This window comes from Lathamus discolor, chromosome 3, assembly GCF_037157495.1.
Source record: "Lathamus discolor isolate bLatDis1 chromosome 3, bLatDis1.hap1, whole genome shotgun sequence".
Lineage (NCBI taxonomy): Eukaryota > Metazoa > Chordata > Aves > Psittaciformes > Psittacidae > Lathamus > Lathamus discolor.
In genome coordinates, this window is record NC_088886.1 from 131,960,016 (window position 1) to 131,976,448 (window position 16,433).

General features: G+C 43.9%; 1 protein-coding gene across 5 annotated transcripts in view; it reads right to left on the minus strand.

Moving 5' to 3' along the window:
• ARHGAP22 (Rho GTPase activating protein 22) overlaps window positions 1–16,433 on the minus strand; it is a 148,226-nt gene that overhangs the window by 13,173 nt on the left and 118,620 nt on the right. For 4 of the 5 annotated variants that reach the window (XM_065671831.1, XM_065671829.1, XM_065671833.1 and 1 more), the window contains 2 exons: window positions 6,550–6,757; window positions 2,691–2,823 (listed from right to left, as the gene is read on the minus strand). In XM_065671831.1, coding sequence (XP_065527903.1) covers window positions 2,691–2,823; window positions 6,550–6,757 — 341 coding nt within the window. Of the gene's footprint in view, window positions 1–2,690; window positions 2,824–6,549; window positions 6,758–12,762; window positions 12,943–16,433 lie in introns of those variants that run through there. The other variant, XM_065671834.1, reaches the window with a different exon arrangement.

A 16,433-nucleotide genomic window follows, 5' to 3' on the forward strand; every position in this document is an offset into this window, starting at 1 on the left:
GTGATCCTAAAACCAAGGGTTTTGTAACGTGTATAACAGCTCAGCAACAATTAGGAGCTTCTAGTTGGGATAGCAACACTTTAGGTGTTCACTCAAATTCAGACCCCTCTTTAAAACTTCAAAGCCATGTGCTTAGCCCACTGAACTGCTATGTGCACCACCAGAATACAGGCAGCAGTGAAAGTTAAAATGCTATTATATCAAGTCAGCTCAGACTCAAATGAGTTTTGAGAGATTTGAAGATCTTTCATTCATTCTTACTCTAAAATTGTTTTTCATTTTCAATCCCTCCTCCAAACCAGTTGGCATGAAAATCAAATCTTTGGAAATGCTGCACTCCTGCTCAGATACCTGGAGGCCTCAGCACAGCCAAAGGTCTCTGTTACATTTCTGTTTGCATTCCAACATCAGCGATGAGCTGTGTGCAGAATGAAGATGAACAGCCTTCTCAGTGAAAAACTGAAAGGTTAGGGCAGTGCTGGAGTATTTTTTGCTGCAGATGGAGGTTAGGCCGAACTAGCATCACAATAATTCCTATCTATGGTCACAATAGCAGCACGAGGTGCCAGCAATTTTCTCTGAACAGCTATTTTGCCTTCAATAATTCTGATTTTATTGGGGGGTGGGTGTATAAAACTAAAAAATATATATATATATAAATATATATATAAAATCCAAAACTCTCACTCAAAAAATCCAAATACTTCTTCAGAATGAAGTATTTTATTTTGAAATTTCCTGCTTATCATTCCATGCTAAAACATTATGGTTTCAGTGAAACTACATATTTGAGCAGTGGGATTTTCCATGTCGTAGGCGAGTCAGGCCCTACAGGCTGGGTATACTTTGTGCTACATTCTGCTCCACGTGCTACTGTGCACGTACTGCATCTCCACCCTTGGTGTGTGCGCTTCACCTTTCTTTCTGAAAAGGTAAACAGCCCTTGCTGAGGTTCCAGATTTTTCTGACAAAATAAATAAATATAAATGCTTATGTTTACAGCAGCCTAGTCAGACAACTTTGTGCTGTTAACAATGCTCTATTTTGTAAGCTTTCATTTTGGCTGTCTAGTGCTCCACATTGCCTTTCTAATCCAAAGAGAATATTGCACCAGGAGTCATTTGAGTCTGGCCTTGCTCCCACAAAACCAACAGAGATATTGCTTCCCAAACTGCTGCAGCCTGTGCAGGCAAAATCAGGCAGCTACGTAGTTAATAAGCTGAGCAGTGATGTACAATTATGTTTGCCCAACTTGGCAGTGTCTCTACTCTTGTGCAATAGTGCTTAATGGATCCAAAACTTCCCAGTCTGCACATCTTAAGACCAAAATGCAACCAACTCCACTGCCTTAGAAATGCTGCTGTTTCTTGTGAAATCAACCATTGTGCTGTCTGTGACACAGCACCCTGCAGAGTTGCCTGAGTATAAAGAAGAAATGGAGCAAGTTTGGGAGATAGTAGTCACATACCTGTACCCATTAAGACAGCACTACTGGTGCACTGGCACACTGGTGTGGCTGTGTCCAGAATGCAAATGCATATCCATGTGTGGCAATATGCTGTGTCATACACAGAAATTTGCTTTCTCAGAATTGGCTACAGGATACATCATGTGAGTATAGGTTGAAGCAAACTTGCCTTATATCCATAAAAAAATGACATTATCGGATATGCTACATTTGATGCATGCATGCAAGCATCTTCCTATGGGCATCAAGAAGGACTGAATCTCCCCAGTCTTCTACCACTTGAACTGAAGGTGAACCGCAGGCTCTCAGTAAAGAAACTTTTACAATCCCTACCAGAGACAAAGATGTGAGCTCGCTTTTGAGGCCACACACAGAAAAGGCACAGAACTGTGGATTGCAGCTTACAACTTATAAGCCCTCAGGCCTTTGCTTCTTTAGCTGACACTAAGAACAATCCTTAGAGCTTCTTTAAATTTCTGGTTTAGAAGGTGGCACAGTTCCACCCGCGTTAGACCAGATCCAACGTGCCTTTGCAGTCAGCAAAGAGCTCAGACATCACCACAAGAGGAACAATATGGATGAAACAGATCAATCAGTCATATTGTAAATTATCCTGCTCCTCCCAGGCACTGAATCAAAATTTCCATGATTGCCACAGACTTAGAGGTTTTTGTCAGTCCCTTTCCTTGCCTGGAAACCAAAGAGAGGAACATCAGAAGAAGGTTCTGGAAAAATATTCATAGCATATTTCCCCCTGTTTTGGGATAATATCACAAGCTGCCCTTCTGTAGTGCCTTTCCTCTAGAAAAAGCAAAGATTGTCGCACTGACCAGCGCCTCATCCACCAAAACTTTGGGAAGCTGTTCTATGAAACTGAAAATGCAGAAAAGAGGAGTGACTTCATACAGCTTGTTAATGACTCAACAGCAAGGCTTGGAAAGGAACCCAGATCTCCCACCATGCGTCTCTTGCAAATTATTCTACAGAATTTGTTCAGGAAAACCACCAGGCTACAAGGCTGACTTCAAAAAAGCTCCTGTTTCAAGCAGGAGCCTGTGATACTAATGCCCAATTCATGGCTTCAGGAAAACTCAGAGGAAGGTTCCCAGCTACTTCACTGATATAAACCAGGACTGAAGAGTGATGAGAAAAAAGCTGTACTACGCTGAGTCCGGGGAACAACCTTTGAGGTAGAAGGAGGCAGATTAGAAGGATCACTGACCTCTCCCTCATCTTTTGAGAGTAGCTGTCCACAAGAAAGAAAGTCTTCATATTTGGCAAAGGGGATGACAGGCTCTGGCAGCTCTCGAAGGTAAAGCTTCAGGAGGGACGCCACAGTGTGAACATCAGTGTTGCTGCAATAGAGAAGAGGGAAGGAAATTTAGAAACCCACACCACCCTAAGGGTTGCTGACGTTCTCTGGAGGTGTATGAAGGTCTCTTGCAGGGGCAGGGACAAAGTCGGCTCATGGACAGAAGCTGTTTTGCCACATGCCTGTACTAAGCAGGAGGGTCTACCTGGCAACAAGGGAAACCTCCCATTTTGTCAACATATAAATGCATCTCAGGCAATACAGGCAGTGGAAGATATATGTCCATGATACTGCTTAAGGTAGGGTGGTGGTGTGGTTCCTCAGGCAATGTGGATCAAGACTGTGGGCAATACCGACCAGGCAAGTGCACAGAGATCACATAGCAGAGAGTAGAGCTCTGCATCCTCTTGCATCAAACACAACCTCTGGTCCTCTCACTGATCACTCCTGCCTGATACTCTTCCCAGCCAGCACCCACCTGAGTCTGACAGGCCAGGCTCTCAAGTATCCTTGTCAATCATTCAGAAAAAAATGGAGGAAGCTGTATTTCCTCCAGGCTCTCTATTGCCATTTGGCACAGCTGTTAGGCTGGAGTATCTGGCATTTCCTAGCCCATTTGTTATGCTGGGATATCAAGCATTCTCTTTTCTCTCCCGCTCCAGGAACTTCTTTTTCCTCTTCTCTCTCCTTTGCTCTAAGTTGGGGTTGAGGTGTCAGATCCTACGATGAAGACCCTTTTCAGTTTCATACCAGCTTTTGATGTATGACAATACCCCTCTCATCCAAAATCTCATGATGTACAACTTTATTAATCTTTGCAGATGACCACCTCAAAGATTTTGACAGTTGGAAAGCTAAAGAGATTCTGTCACCAGCTCCCCACTACGCACCTTTGCCCTGAAAGTCTTTAAAGAACTTTGACAAACACATACTGGTAACCATGGAACAAGAGCTTCAGATCCTCACCTCTCTAAAAGCTGAATCTCTTCTGCTTAGTGCAGAGTCTTAGGCGTGGACGGTGGATATGACTGTTACCCAGAAGCAGAGCCCAGACTACAGCTCCAGGTCTGCTGGCTGCAGTTACTGCTTCATTCTCAAAGCCATGTGAAATCCAGCCAAACTTGCAGCAGTGTGGAAGCACAAAAGGAGAGACTGCTGTAGGTGCTTCCAAAACAGCAACACCTGTCCTTTCATAAGAATATACATAGGCATTTAAAACCCAAATTGGAAAAGCAAGCCTTTTAAAAAACAAGTATTTTAATTATCAGTCATTAAAGAGATCTGATCCACCATGGGGCAGGCAGGCTCTAGTGTTTGGAAGATCACTCTGGATACAAGAGCCATCTACGAGCACTGAATACAATGAGGAAAAAAAAGGAAAAAAGAAGATACTCTTTTCCCTGCACCTGATTTGGAAACAAGCCTACAGTTTTTACACTTGCAGAAAATATTTGCTGCTGCCTAGTTATCATAAGCCATATATGAATAGTTTTAGTTATACATCAAGAAAATTATGCAGGAAAAGCTTTTCACTTAGCTGAGGTAGAACTGCCTCTCCCCTTATCTGTGATGATCTGTATCAAAGACCAGAGACCTGTGCCTACAAGCTGCTGAGCTTACAGTGGAAAGAGCAAAAGGCAATGATGGGGGGACTCTCAACTGTCACACTATTTGGGTCCCCCAGGCTTGCCTCCTTTAATTCTGTATTGAACCTTCAGTTATCACATTTCAAATCAACTACCCAGAAGGCAGGCATTCCTTCATGGAGATCTTTACTGCCTCTTTTGAAGGTGAGACTTAGCACTGATCTAGTTAGCTAGTGCAAATGCCTATGGAAATAAAGGTGCTTCCTGCTTTAAAAATGCTGGAGGCAGACTTGGCTTATCTTCATGACAATGAAGTTAGTATGGATTAGAGTAATTAGACTAAAGATGAAAGTGAAACTGTCATTCCTAATTAATTCCTTCTGTAGATACTCCTGTTCCAAAATACAAGTTTTCCAAAATAACATTTTTCACTTCCACGAGTTGAAACAATTCCAATTCTAAACTAGAACAACCCAGGCATTCAGTTAAAAATACAGGGATTTTGTTTAAGAAAAGATGAAGTGAGACAATTTGATGATTTCAAAGTTTATTTTTTCATGAAAATATCTCCAAATATTTGACACTTCTATTTAGAGAGCAAATGCTGACTGTGGTTGAGAATCAAAGAAAGGAGGATGGGTGGTCTGGGAAGTTGAGGGGAGGGAAGAATTAGAAGAATGTTCCCAATAAACTCTAAAGGATATTCCTCCCAGGATGAGACCAAACATTGTGCTTCCCATGCAGGAGATTGCTTCCTCTTCCTTCAGCACTAGGCAGGGATGCTATTGGCAATGTCAAGACTGGCTGTAGGTCCAGCCGAAGTGATCCCCTAGGTTAATGTACTGGCGATACACCAGATGCTGCCTGCATCACCTGAGAAAGTGGTGCTAGTGACTTCCAGCAAGAAATGGAGCCAGGTGTCCAAGTCAAGATCCCAAATCTGATCATACTTATGGACCTCTGATAGAGATTGGGCCAGATACTCAAAATGGCCTTGGATCCAAATATCCCTGGAGTTCAAAGTCTTTGTTAGGGTCAAGGCCCGTTTCTCAAAGCACTCTTCACGTTACCACAATGCTGACCATCCCTCTGGGTAGCATGTACATACAAGAGAGGGAAGGAAATGCTACAGTTATGGACAGGATTTGGCTGCAAGGGCCTTGAGAGCATCCATCCCTCCTGATGAATTGACTGCCTGGGCTCAGAGCCAACACAGATAGCACAGCTGAGAGCTGCCCCCCCTTCCATTGCTGACCTTGGACAAGAGTCCTCTAAGCCAGGGCTGACACTCTTCTCATGGGAGCCAATACTAAACTGAGCCTCTACTGTTTATCCTGTGTCTGAGCTACAGCTCCCACTCCCTCACAGCCATGTCTGTGCCTGGCTACAGACCCTGTTGATCTGGACTCTGATTCATGGATGGATTACCTAGCCTGATCTTGGAGCTGCCTCATCACTAGGGACTTGCCAGGTGATCACTGGACTGTGACACTGACTCTGCCAGCCTCATTACCCAACTTGGCTCCTGGCTCACCTTGCTCACTAGAGCAGCTGGCCCTGCTGCTCCCTGACGTTGATATGGTCAGCAGGACAAGAAGGCAGCTAGCACGTCTTTGTACAAGGCAAGGAGTGATTACATTGTCATTTTATACTGGGAAGAAAAATGCAAAATTGCTGTTTTTATTTCAGAGTCATTTGACTCAAGTTTTGCTGACAATCAAAAGATATTTACTGTTTTGAAATAAATGTATCGTCTCAACTACTGAAATTGTGGATGACAAAAATAGTTCTTCTGCAGTCAGAAAATGCTTTGTTATGACATGCTCACCAATTACATACATTGCACACATCACAGCCAGTGAAGATGTGCGAGGTGGTGGTGCCTATTCTGAAACCTGGTGACAAAGGAAGGGAAAGAGTCAAGACAAACACAGTGCCACAAACACAGTGTATCTGCCAACTATCTCACTTAATGGTCTCAATTTCTCCCTCTGCTCAAGCACTTAGCTGAATGAAGGCCTCTGCACCCAACACCATGCAGGAAAAAGGCCAAGTGACACTTTAAATGAAGGGAATGATGGCATGGAAAGAACATGGAAACTAGAATAGCCACTGCAAGGCCATTCTTGCTAGATTTTACATGCCACGGATAAACCAGCCTAAATTTGGTGATGTCAACTCACCTGTCAAAAAGGGGCTTCTCTCCACAGTCAAAAGAATCCTGCAGATCTTTGACAAGGTTGGCTTGGCCGGGCATCCGAAAGAGCCCCTCCTCTGTAAGACCTCGCTCCCGAATAAAATCCACACACTGTTCCACCAGCAGTGGGGCCAAGCGCTGGCCATACTTCCTCTCGTACTGTACAGTGTCCTCCAATCGCTGTCCAAAGATCCCTGCCAACAGAGAGCAAGACACATCTGGGTGTCAGCTTAAACTCTTCTTGAGCTGTGGATCAGGGCATACAGTGAGGGAAACTCACAGGGAGGGGGTGAACCCGTGAGAAGGTCCAGTTCCTAGCAGACTTTTAAACAGCAGTTTTAAAACTAAGAATTATATGCTGAATGGGGCTTTTTCCTGCTCAAGAGTGTTTCAAACTATTCTCTGCCCTAAGCCAGTTTATATCTCACCATATGCAAGGAAGGTGGGGTTAATATTATGTTTATGCATAATGTATAAAATATGCAGCAGTGCTAAATCTGGATTAAGTAGTTATGCTTCCATTTAATCTTCTGTCCCAAGAACGCCAAAACAAAGGCCACACTAATGTTATGAGACACAAATCCTTCCTGCAGACACCCACCTCAGCTGTCACACAGTTGCCCTTCAACAGTTTGCAGCTGCCCAGCCCAACAGGTAGCAATCCCACTGGCAGGGGACTGATAACATGACAGAACACAGTTGTCAACATTAAAACTGGCTATAGTGAAAATCCCCCACCATCTTGCAAGCTTTGTAGTTTTATTTCTTTTCCTTTAATTAAAATTCCTGAATAAGAATTAAAACAGAGTAAAATTAATGCAAAATTCTTGCTAAAACATGGTGCTGCACTTCCCGCACCTTGAAAATACCAGAAGCAGCAGGTACTCTAAAAACAGACTAGCACAGGCAATTCTTTTAAGTCAGATCTATTGCAGACATATATCATCAAGTATGAAACACTGTCTTCCTCTATGGGGACATTGGAGTTCCTGGTCAATACCAGCTGCTGAATGCCACTATTGACACCAGATCTTTTCAGCAACATAGAAGGGGCTCAGGATGTAAGACCCAGAGGTTTTAGTTTAATCACTGCCACTAGGAGACTGCTCCATCTAAAGGGACAGACACTGAGCTGTGTTGTGAAACCCCAATTCTAACCCCCTACAACATATGGTGGAGTCAGGGAGGATAGCATTCTAGTTAGTCATATTTTGGTAATAAGAATTCAGTAAATTAGACAATCGCAGAATCTACTCAATTTCAGATGAGACCATACCATAGCAGATAGGATATTCTATTCAAAGATTTCTCAAAGCAACAGGAGGATTTCCGCTGGTATCAAGGAGGTTTAGATCATGCATTCAGCACTCAATCCTGCAGGTCTGAGGGAAAAATAAACTCAAAGCAGCATGCAATATTGGAGTTATACTGTGTTCACAACCAATAGCCAGAAGCAGTGTTTAATGGATGCATGCATGTGCCAGCGGATTTAGTCCTTTCTTAAGGCTCTACTTAACTTTCCTTATAATAACCACATTTTCTATCTTTATTTTAGTGTTATATTCATGGGAGAATAACTCCTGGCAGGAAGTTTCCTAACCACCGTTCACCGTCCTTCATGGGAGATATCATGTCAAACCATACCTATTTTCTGTATTCAGTCCATCCCTGCTGAGCCCTCAGGGAAACAAACCTTTCACTATCAGTTTCAGCTTCTTGAACGAAACATGCAAGAAAGATCTGAAAGTCCAGTTTCTTTTCCCTGCCAGTTTGTTATACATTAGAAGACAGAAACATTCCTTACACTCCAGCCTAAACAACTGCATTACAGTATCAGAGCTGTACAGCCAAGAAGAGTCTCGAAGGAAATTCCCTCCTTATTCTGGCAAGAGGGCATGCCCTGGAGCATGGGAGTGACTTATCTTTATCACTGTAAATATTGGTTTTCTTGAAGAGTAAATGTTTTACTAGTTCTCTTTTCTGATCTCTTTGAATTTCCACTTAGAAGGGTGTCTCTGAAGTCACGTTCTAGGACAGGGAACCTCTTCCTGCTTTTGCATAGGTTGCTTTGTAATCTCATCACGTAATCCCTGCTGTCACGATGGGGCACAGCAGAAGTGCTTGGTAGGTGGGGTTCAGCGTTGTCTAAGAGTTTCCAGGGCACTTACAGAGGCTAGGCAGCCATGAAAGAACAACCCTTTCAGCCCAGCTTCTCAGACAACTTCCAAATCCAGATCATAGCTGAAAAAGTGAACTCTCTATGGCCTGTTTATCTCTCAGCCTCTCTGCTGAACCTGCTCACGAGGGAGTAACTCTCAACATTGCATATCACAGTAGATATACACAGGAATGATCCAGGAACATGCATCCTCTGTAACTTCCCTCATGCTATTCTGCTAATGACCATTTCTCTCTCTTCCTCTGCATGTTTGATCCTGGGCCACAGGTCAATGCAAACCAAGGTCCTACAGCATTAGCTGTAGCAAGCTTGGGTCAGACGCCAAGCTGTGCACCTTGGAGACAAAGAAATTCCTCCAAACAAGCCCATCTATTGCTTTAAAATTATACATGGTAAAAAGACATACAGGTTTAGGGAGGTCAGGCTGCGGCAGATGTCATGAGAATTATAGGATAGCAGCCCTGTTTTCTCAATCCTCTACCTGTTGAACCACAGCTCTGTTTCCCAAAGGGCATGTCTAGAGAAGGCTATGGGAAAGAGGTAAATGCTCTGCATTCCCCAGATATAGAGCACAGAGATAATGTTTTTCCAGAAGCTCATGTTCTGGTGTTCTACACTGAAGTTAGCGCAAGGACAATGATAGTATCAGACACACACATCGAAAGCACACACAGAACAACTGCATGCATAATGTCCACTTGCATTATGAAGCTTTGTCTATTTTTCCCTAGACTTGGCTGGTCTGTGGTCAGCAATATGCTCTGATGCATTTCAGGCAACATCAGTCCTTGCCTTCACAGTCAGCTTGAATCACAGCAGCAGTAGCTTTCTATAGGTACAATCAACCCTCCAGTGACCTCATGGTAACAAGGGGACTGCAGCCAGAGACCACTGACAGAGAGGTTAAGGAATGTGACAGATAACAGAGATAGAAGGGTGACCTGTTTTGAGATTCAGAAGGAGCAGCAGATGGACCTTTCACAAGCACAGGATTAACATTACTGTGGGTGTCTGCTACAGAGCCAGATGCTGGGAACCTTGTCTTTTTCCCCTTCTCAGGTGTGAAGGCTGGCAACACCTTTTTCTCCTGGATAGAGACAGCAATCTTTGGAAGAAGCAAAGACACTGTAATATTTTTTTACTACAATATTACTCACCTCGCTTTGCACCATCTAAAATGGGTAACGAGAAAAAACAGCCTGGAAACCAAGACTGACACAACTGAGGATGAAGCTGATCTACCTATCATACGATGAGTGAAAGGAGCTGGCACAATCTTGGGTTTCTTCTTGTGTGAAAGTGTGTGCTGAAGTGCCTTGAGGAGAGATTACACAGCTCTCATGGGTCATCTTTTGCTGAGGGGAAGAAAAAACCCTGTACGCATGGCCAGGCTGAAAGACTTCTCCCAGCCCAGCTCTCTTGGCTGCCTCCTGCCTTGGTTTGGCAGCCCCACTCCAGCCCAGTTCCAATTGCAGATCTATGTTTTCTCTTTCCCTCAACCCTTAACCCTAATTTTCCAGAGAAGCACTATAAAAGGTCACCAAACATTGCACAGACAACATGCATGCATTAGAGCATCCTGCTGACCACAGACCAGCCAAGGCTAGGGAAAAGTAGACAAAGCTTCACACAGACAATTTTTCACCCAAGCCAAATCTGTTAGCAACTGCAACTTTCCCTTTGCAGCCTGAATTACACCACAGCTCTATGCATTTTCTTTCTCTGTGTCCTAGCTCTCATATTTTTTTTGCTGAGCCATAGACAAGGATTCCCTCAGCTGCTGCTACCCAGAAGAAATACTGCTCCCAGGCCAAGTCTTTTGGCAATAAGAGCATTAGGGTTGGGGTTTAGAGGGAGAAATCAGAGCTGCAGATACAGTGGGGCCAGAAAGTTTGCTTTGGAGAAATTGTTCATCTATGCAGTGGCTTCAGAGCTTGCCCATGGCTTAGAAAAGGAAATTAGTGATAGGGTTCAGAGAAGGAGCAAGCTAAGAGCTATCTTTGGAGTGGGTCTGGAAAGAGACTGTCAAAGGCAAATTTGAGCTGCTGACAGTTCTGCACTTGCGGAAATCTTTCATCTGGACATCTGCTGGGGGGCCTTGGTGAAGTCTACCCTGAGGAAAATTACCGCCAGGACTTTCACAGCTAAGCTGGCAAAAGACATAGCAGACGCACCTAATTCAGCCTCCCAGGGCTAAACAAGGGCACACTGGGGAACTAGCTCTGCAAAACTCATCTCACTCCAGCTAGGTCTCAGGAAGGTTTGTAGAACTGATGCAGTAAAATATCCCTGAAACTACCAGCATATGACAGCATCTCTGGGCTGGACAGGGACTGCCGTGCCTTGCAAGGAAAAGCTAAATCTGGAGCCAGTCACACACAGCCTCATCCCCCGGCTCGTCAAGGCACAGGCCTGTTTTTAATCACCAGGGCCTGCAGCTCAGACTGAACTTGGCAGCACTTCACTCCATTCGATGATCCTGCTGGAAGACATTAAAATCTTTCTCTTCATTCAGAAGAAGGGGAGCCAGTGCCATCCAGTCACACTCCCAGACAGAGCTAGCCTGGAAATAAAGCCAAAAGCTTCTAGCAACCCAAGGGTTAACTTTGCTTGTCATATCTTTATCTATAGCTAGGCCCTTTTGTTTGGTTTCAAAGCAGAAAAAAAAAAAAGCCAACAAAAAACCTCAGCGTGCCTGGGACTACAGCCTTAATCTAAGAAAGATTCAAGAGATACTAAAAAAAGAGGCTAGCAGAGCTACAGAATTTCTTTCCTCTATTCCAACAAGCTGTCTCTGTTCTTTCAAGATTTAGGTGGCTCTTTGTGGAAAAAGCGAGCCAGGAATGATGTACTGACTAAGACACAGACAGACTCTCTGTCCTGGCCTGAATAGCTCACCCACCAGCTCCAGGCATACAAAGCCTATATATTCAGCTATGCTGTCCAGACATGCAGTGGGCAGGAAAATATATTCTCCCTGTTCATTTTTCCTCATCAGAGCTCTGATTTCAACCAAAATAAAGACAGATAATAAAGCCAGTTCTTGAGTAGATTTTTCTTTATGGGGAAGACTGAAGACTCTGTATATGCTTAGAGTGGGAAAAGTCCAGGCACACCCACGTCAGCTGTATGTACAGCTTAGTACACACAAGTTAAAAGATGTGCGGGAAGATAGTCAGGCACACACCTGGGTGCTGCTATACAGCAGCACATACACCCGCGCATGCATGTCTGTGAGGCATGTGGTGCCTCACAGACAGGCAATTTATGGATGTGCAGACTGTATACGTGCTCACCTGCACAGGTAAGCGTCTACTTTTACCTTCCCACATTCGTGCTTATGCTCCCATTTATCTGTCCCTCTCACACATGAAAGCATTGAGGAAAAACTCATGGGCAGACATTCAGAAATGCATATGCTTCCACAACACAAAACACACACAAACCTCTAACTGTTGTTTCCCCTCCTCTAGCCCACCCAAGCACACATTATCACTGTGAATTACTGTATCAGCAACTGAAAAAGGAGTTCCATGTTAGGAGCTGCATGTGCCTAAGAAAAGATAGTCCCTAACGACTAAACGATCCAGCCAGACAAAGCATGCAAGAACTGGGGGAAAGAAAGGAAGTGACAGATAAGTAGGAATCAAGAGAAATTGATGGAGTAACTTTCCCGAGGTCACACAAATGGGTCTGTGGTAGAACTTGGTGTCTTCTGATCCCATTCCCCACAAACAGCAGTCTCCATATACTAGGAGATAATTGCTCTCATCCACATACATCCATTTACATATTCAGTGTAAAAGCAAACAGAACTCTCATGAACTATTTTCAAACGCTAGCTTGGCATCCGGTAGTATTTTTGGCCATAGACTGGGAGCTTCCCACTCTTTCCCTCTCTGTAAAGCCAGCACCTTCTCAAGATTCTTAGCTTCTGTCTGAGGCTAAACTCAAATATCTGCTTTTCCTCTAGGAAAAGAAAACCATAACAAATCTGAACTCTGGAAAATCATCTCATACCTCTCGTTCTTGTGCAGCACTCCGCTACATGACAGGCGCTGAGCTTCAAGCAGAAACCAGGCAGTGTCAGACAGCAGGAGCGGCAGAGAAAGAAAGTCCTGACTTCAGGCATCAGACACATTCTGAGTCCCAGCACTGGCAGCTTTCCATTCACCCAGCGCTACAGAGCGGAGAGCAGCCGATCTGCCCTGGGAGATAATCTCGGCAGCACATCTGGTCTTAGCTCCGCAACTCGGCATTAATTATGACTTGTGCAGAAAGCATTTGAAATATCCAATGAGATGCAGAGCTCCCCGGCTCCCTCCACACGGGGAAGGAGAGAAGAAAAAGACAGGCAGGTAGGGTCTTGCCCACCCTCGAAGCGGCCGCCAATGTAAACAGCAGCTAAGTATGGGTCACAAGTTTTAACAAAGGCATCCCCCATCGGCTCTGTAATATATTCATGCTCTAATTGCTTGTCAGATCTATTCTAGATAGCTGGAAAAGCTGAGCAACAGTTGCTGTCTGCATGCCACACTCTGGATCCCTTCCTGATACAGGCAATGCCAGTTGTGCTGCGGGCAACCTGGTGCCCTGGTCTGGCCTCAGATTTTGCAGAGCACCAGCAGCAGAAACCTTGTTTTGGAGGGTAGCATCCCCCCACCTTAGCCTTGGTGTCCTCTGAGAGTATCTCCAGAGCTCTGGGACATGTTAGAAAGTTTTATGAAGCTTAGGAAGAAGTTAGAGTCTTTGACCTGTGCAGCTTTTTTGTGCTTACAGCCTCTGCTTTAGCCCTTTATAGAGAAGTTGGCTGATGATGAACAGCTCAGCTGAGTAACTGGTAAGGAAAGGAATTACATGCGAATCCATCCCTAGGACTTACTTGCTGGAAAACATTTACCCCCTTGACTCCTGCTCTCAGGGTAAGAAGTCTACAGTTAGGAAAAATGCTTATCACACAATGGCCCATGCAGTTATATAGAGGTCAGCCCACCCTATTTACAAAATGCACTCATGTAACTGCAGACCTGCAGCAGTCACCACCCAAAACTTTTGCCCAAAGCTTCTAGGGAATTTTATTATGTCTGGCTAACTTCATATCCCTCTGCCGGAACAAACCAGTGTGTTATCCCTGTGTGCAGCTGCTCATCTGCTTCTTTTGTAAAAAAACATGTTTGTGGTCTCCACTGATAGACCACACTCGTCTGAACATAGCGGCCCACCACCTTCTTAGTTATACTGTGGTTCAGTTTCAACACAGGGGTCAAAGAAGGTATTTTGTGAGACAGTGTTGTCTCACAACTTGGGAAACCCAAGGTCAAACTCTGTCTCTACATTCTCTATATTAATCAGAAGCTCTTGAAGAAATTACTGTCTCTTATTACAAGGGAAGGCAGTACCAAGACCAAAAGCTTCAGTTCTTGAATAGCAAGGCAGCAAGGTATCCTTAACTATTCCCTGTATACCTTATGTAGCAAGGTATTGCACAACTGGACGCCAGAAGCCCAGACAATATACTAGACAGTGTTTAAAGCCCATTAAAGAATACTGGAAAGTGATAGAGATCCTTAAACAAAAGATATAAATGAGATCCCGGGTATTCTTCACCCTTCTATTTAATCTTTCTTCCTTTGTGGTGAACAAAGCAGGCTGCAGACTGGGGAGAGACTGCCCATAGTGCTGAGCAGCGAGCAGGACCAATCCTCTTCTGAACGGCTGAGACACCATCAGGATTTTTGGCACCATTTTCTAGAACTATCCCTCAAAATGTGTCACATCTGCCAATAACATTATGGAGCCTGGGACTCAAAGTTTGGGATGGGAGCCCAGGAGATAGCAAATGCAGACTTTTATTCTTCCATTCACTTCCCCATTTCTGTTTTCCAACCCTCAAAACACAGGAACAAGGAGGTATCCAATGACATAGAAAGTAATGTTGTTTAACATGGATATTTTTATACCCAATGTATAATTAACCCATGAAATTCACAGCTTCTCTGTGGCCAAGGACACAGCATGACTCAAAGCATGGTTAGACTTCAGCATAGCTTATAATACTGCAAATTGCATGAGAGATTGTGAAGATAATGTAAACTCATCTCCAAAGAAAGAAAACAGCTCCCTGGTGAGAATAAGAAGCAGAAGGAGCACATGCTTGCTCACATAAGCATCACAACCAAAGCATAAAATGGCAGCTGCTTCCGTATAGTTCCCTCCATATGGTAGCTCTGCAGCTATAGGTGTCCTGTGAGAAGAATGCAACATTGTGCTTCATATCTACACACTCCACAGTTACCACCTCTCTCCTTATGTGAAAAAATTCTCAATCCCTTTCAAAGTGTTGCGATAAAAAATTGTGACTTAGACCACAGAATATGATGAGACAAATAAAAATCAACACATATATGCATCTATACATATATATATATATTTGACTTCTGTGTTTTGAATTTCCAGGTCACAGTTGAATCCCACTTTCTGTGTTAAGCACATTTCTCAAAAATGAAATCCGAGATTCACACATAACCCCTGGCTTGCAGGGGCTGCAGACTTCAGACGTATACTTGATACTGCAAGAATAGTAATAAAATCCAAAGAGTGGGCCACATTGCATATAAACTACCATCAAAATTTTCACCTGGAGAGCTCCCCATATACATGTGCCAAGGAGAGAAGAGGAGAGAAAGAGAATGAATTCCCTGATTGCATATTGGTGTGAATTTATTTAGCTGTAGAGAAGTTTACTGCTGGGTGGTTCTCATTTTCTAAAGAATTTAGGATTGTAAAACAGTTTAGCAAGTAAATATCTCATGAACTTTCTGCTGGGGAGCTGGAGGCATTTTCTTTCCTGGTGTCTCTGTATGAAGAAAGCTCTCATGAGTTAGTACCACCAGTTACACTGCTGCAGGTACCAGAACAGGGAGAAAGCACCCTGCCTGTACATGTCACTACAAGCTTTGAGACTGGCTGGGAAGTTCACTACAGCTCACACCACCTCTGAAAATGTAGGCATGTCTCAGGCTTGGCATCTAACTCAGGTCAAATTCAGTCTTGAATCTGGTTGCAACAGACAAGAATGATGAACCCACATGAACTCGGAAAATATTCCTCCTCATCTCTGATTGTTAGCAAACTTGTTGGCTTGCACAGCTCTAGCAAGTGCCCATAGGGTATAGGTATTTTTAGACACTGGCTTACATAGAGTATTAGCTAATATACAGGTATACTCAAGCAGATCTGTCTGAGAGAGCTCAGATCTAGGAAACTGCCTAATCTATTTGTACAGAAAAAGACCTGTATCCAAGTTCAAATCAGAGATTAAGTTCCCCTATTATAAAGTAAACTGAGCCTTGTGCAGACTCATTTTTTAACCCAGGCAAACATGGGCACACGAACATCCCTTGTATTTATTGAAAGCTGTCAGTAAAGTGGCTACAGTTGATGACTCACAAGGGCTGAACCCAGCAGGGAAGACTTCAACAGTATGTCCCTTGTACAGAAAATTTCCCTTCCAGATTCCTACCTCTCCAAACAGTTTGGACAGATCCTTCCCTGAATAAAATGATGTCCCCACACCCCTCCCCTGCTCTGGGCTGGGGTCTCAACCCACCAAAAGATGAAATCTTTTGAGAATAAACAGGCTCCTGCTGATAAAGAAGTTCTAACTGATAAAGAGTTCACCCTGGGTTAAA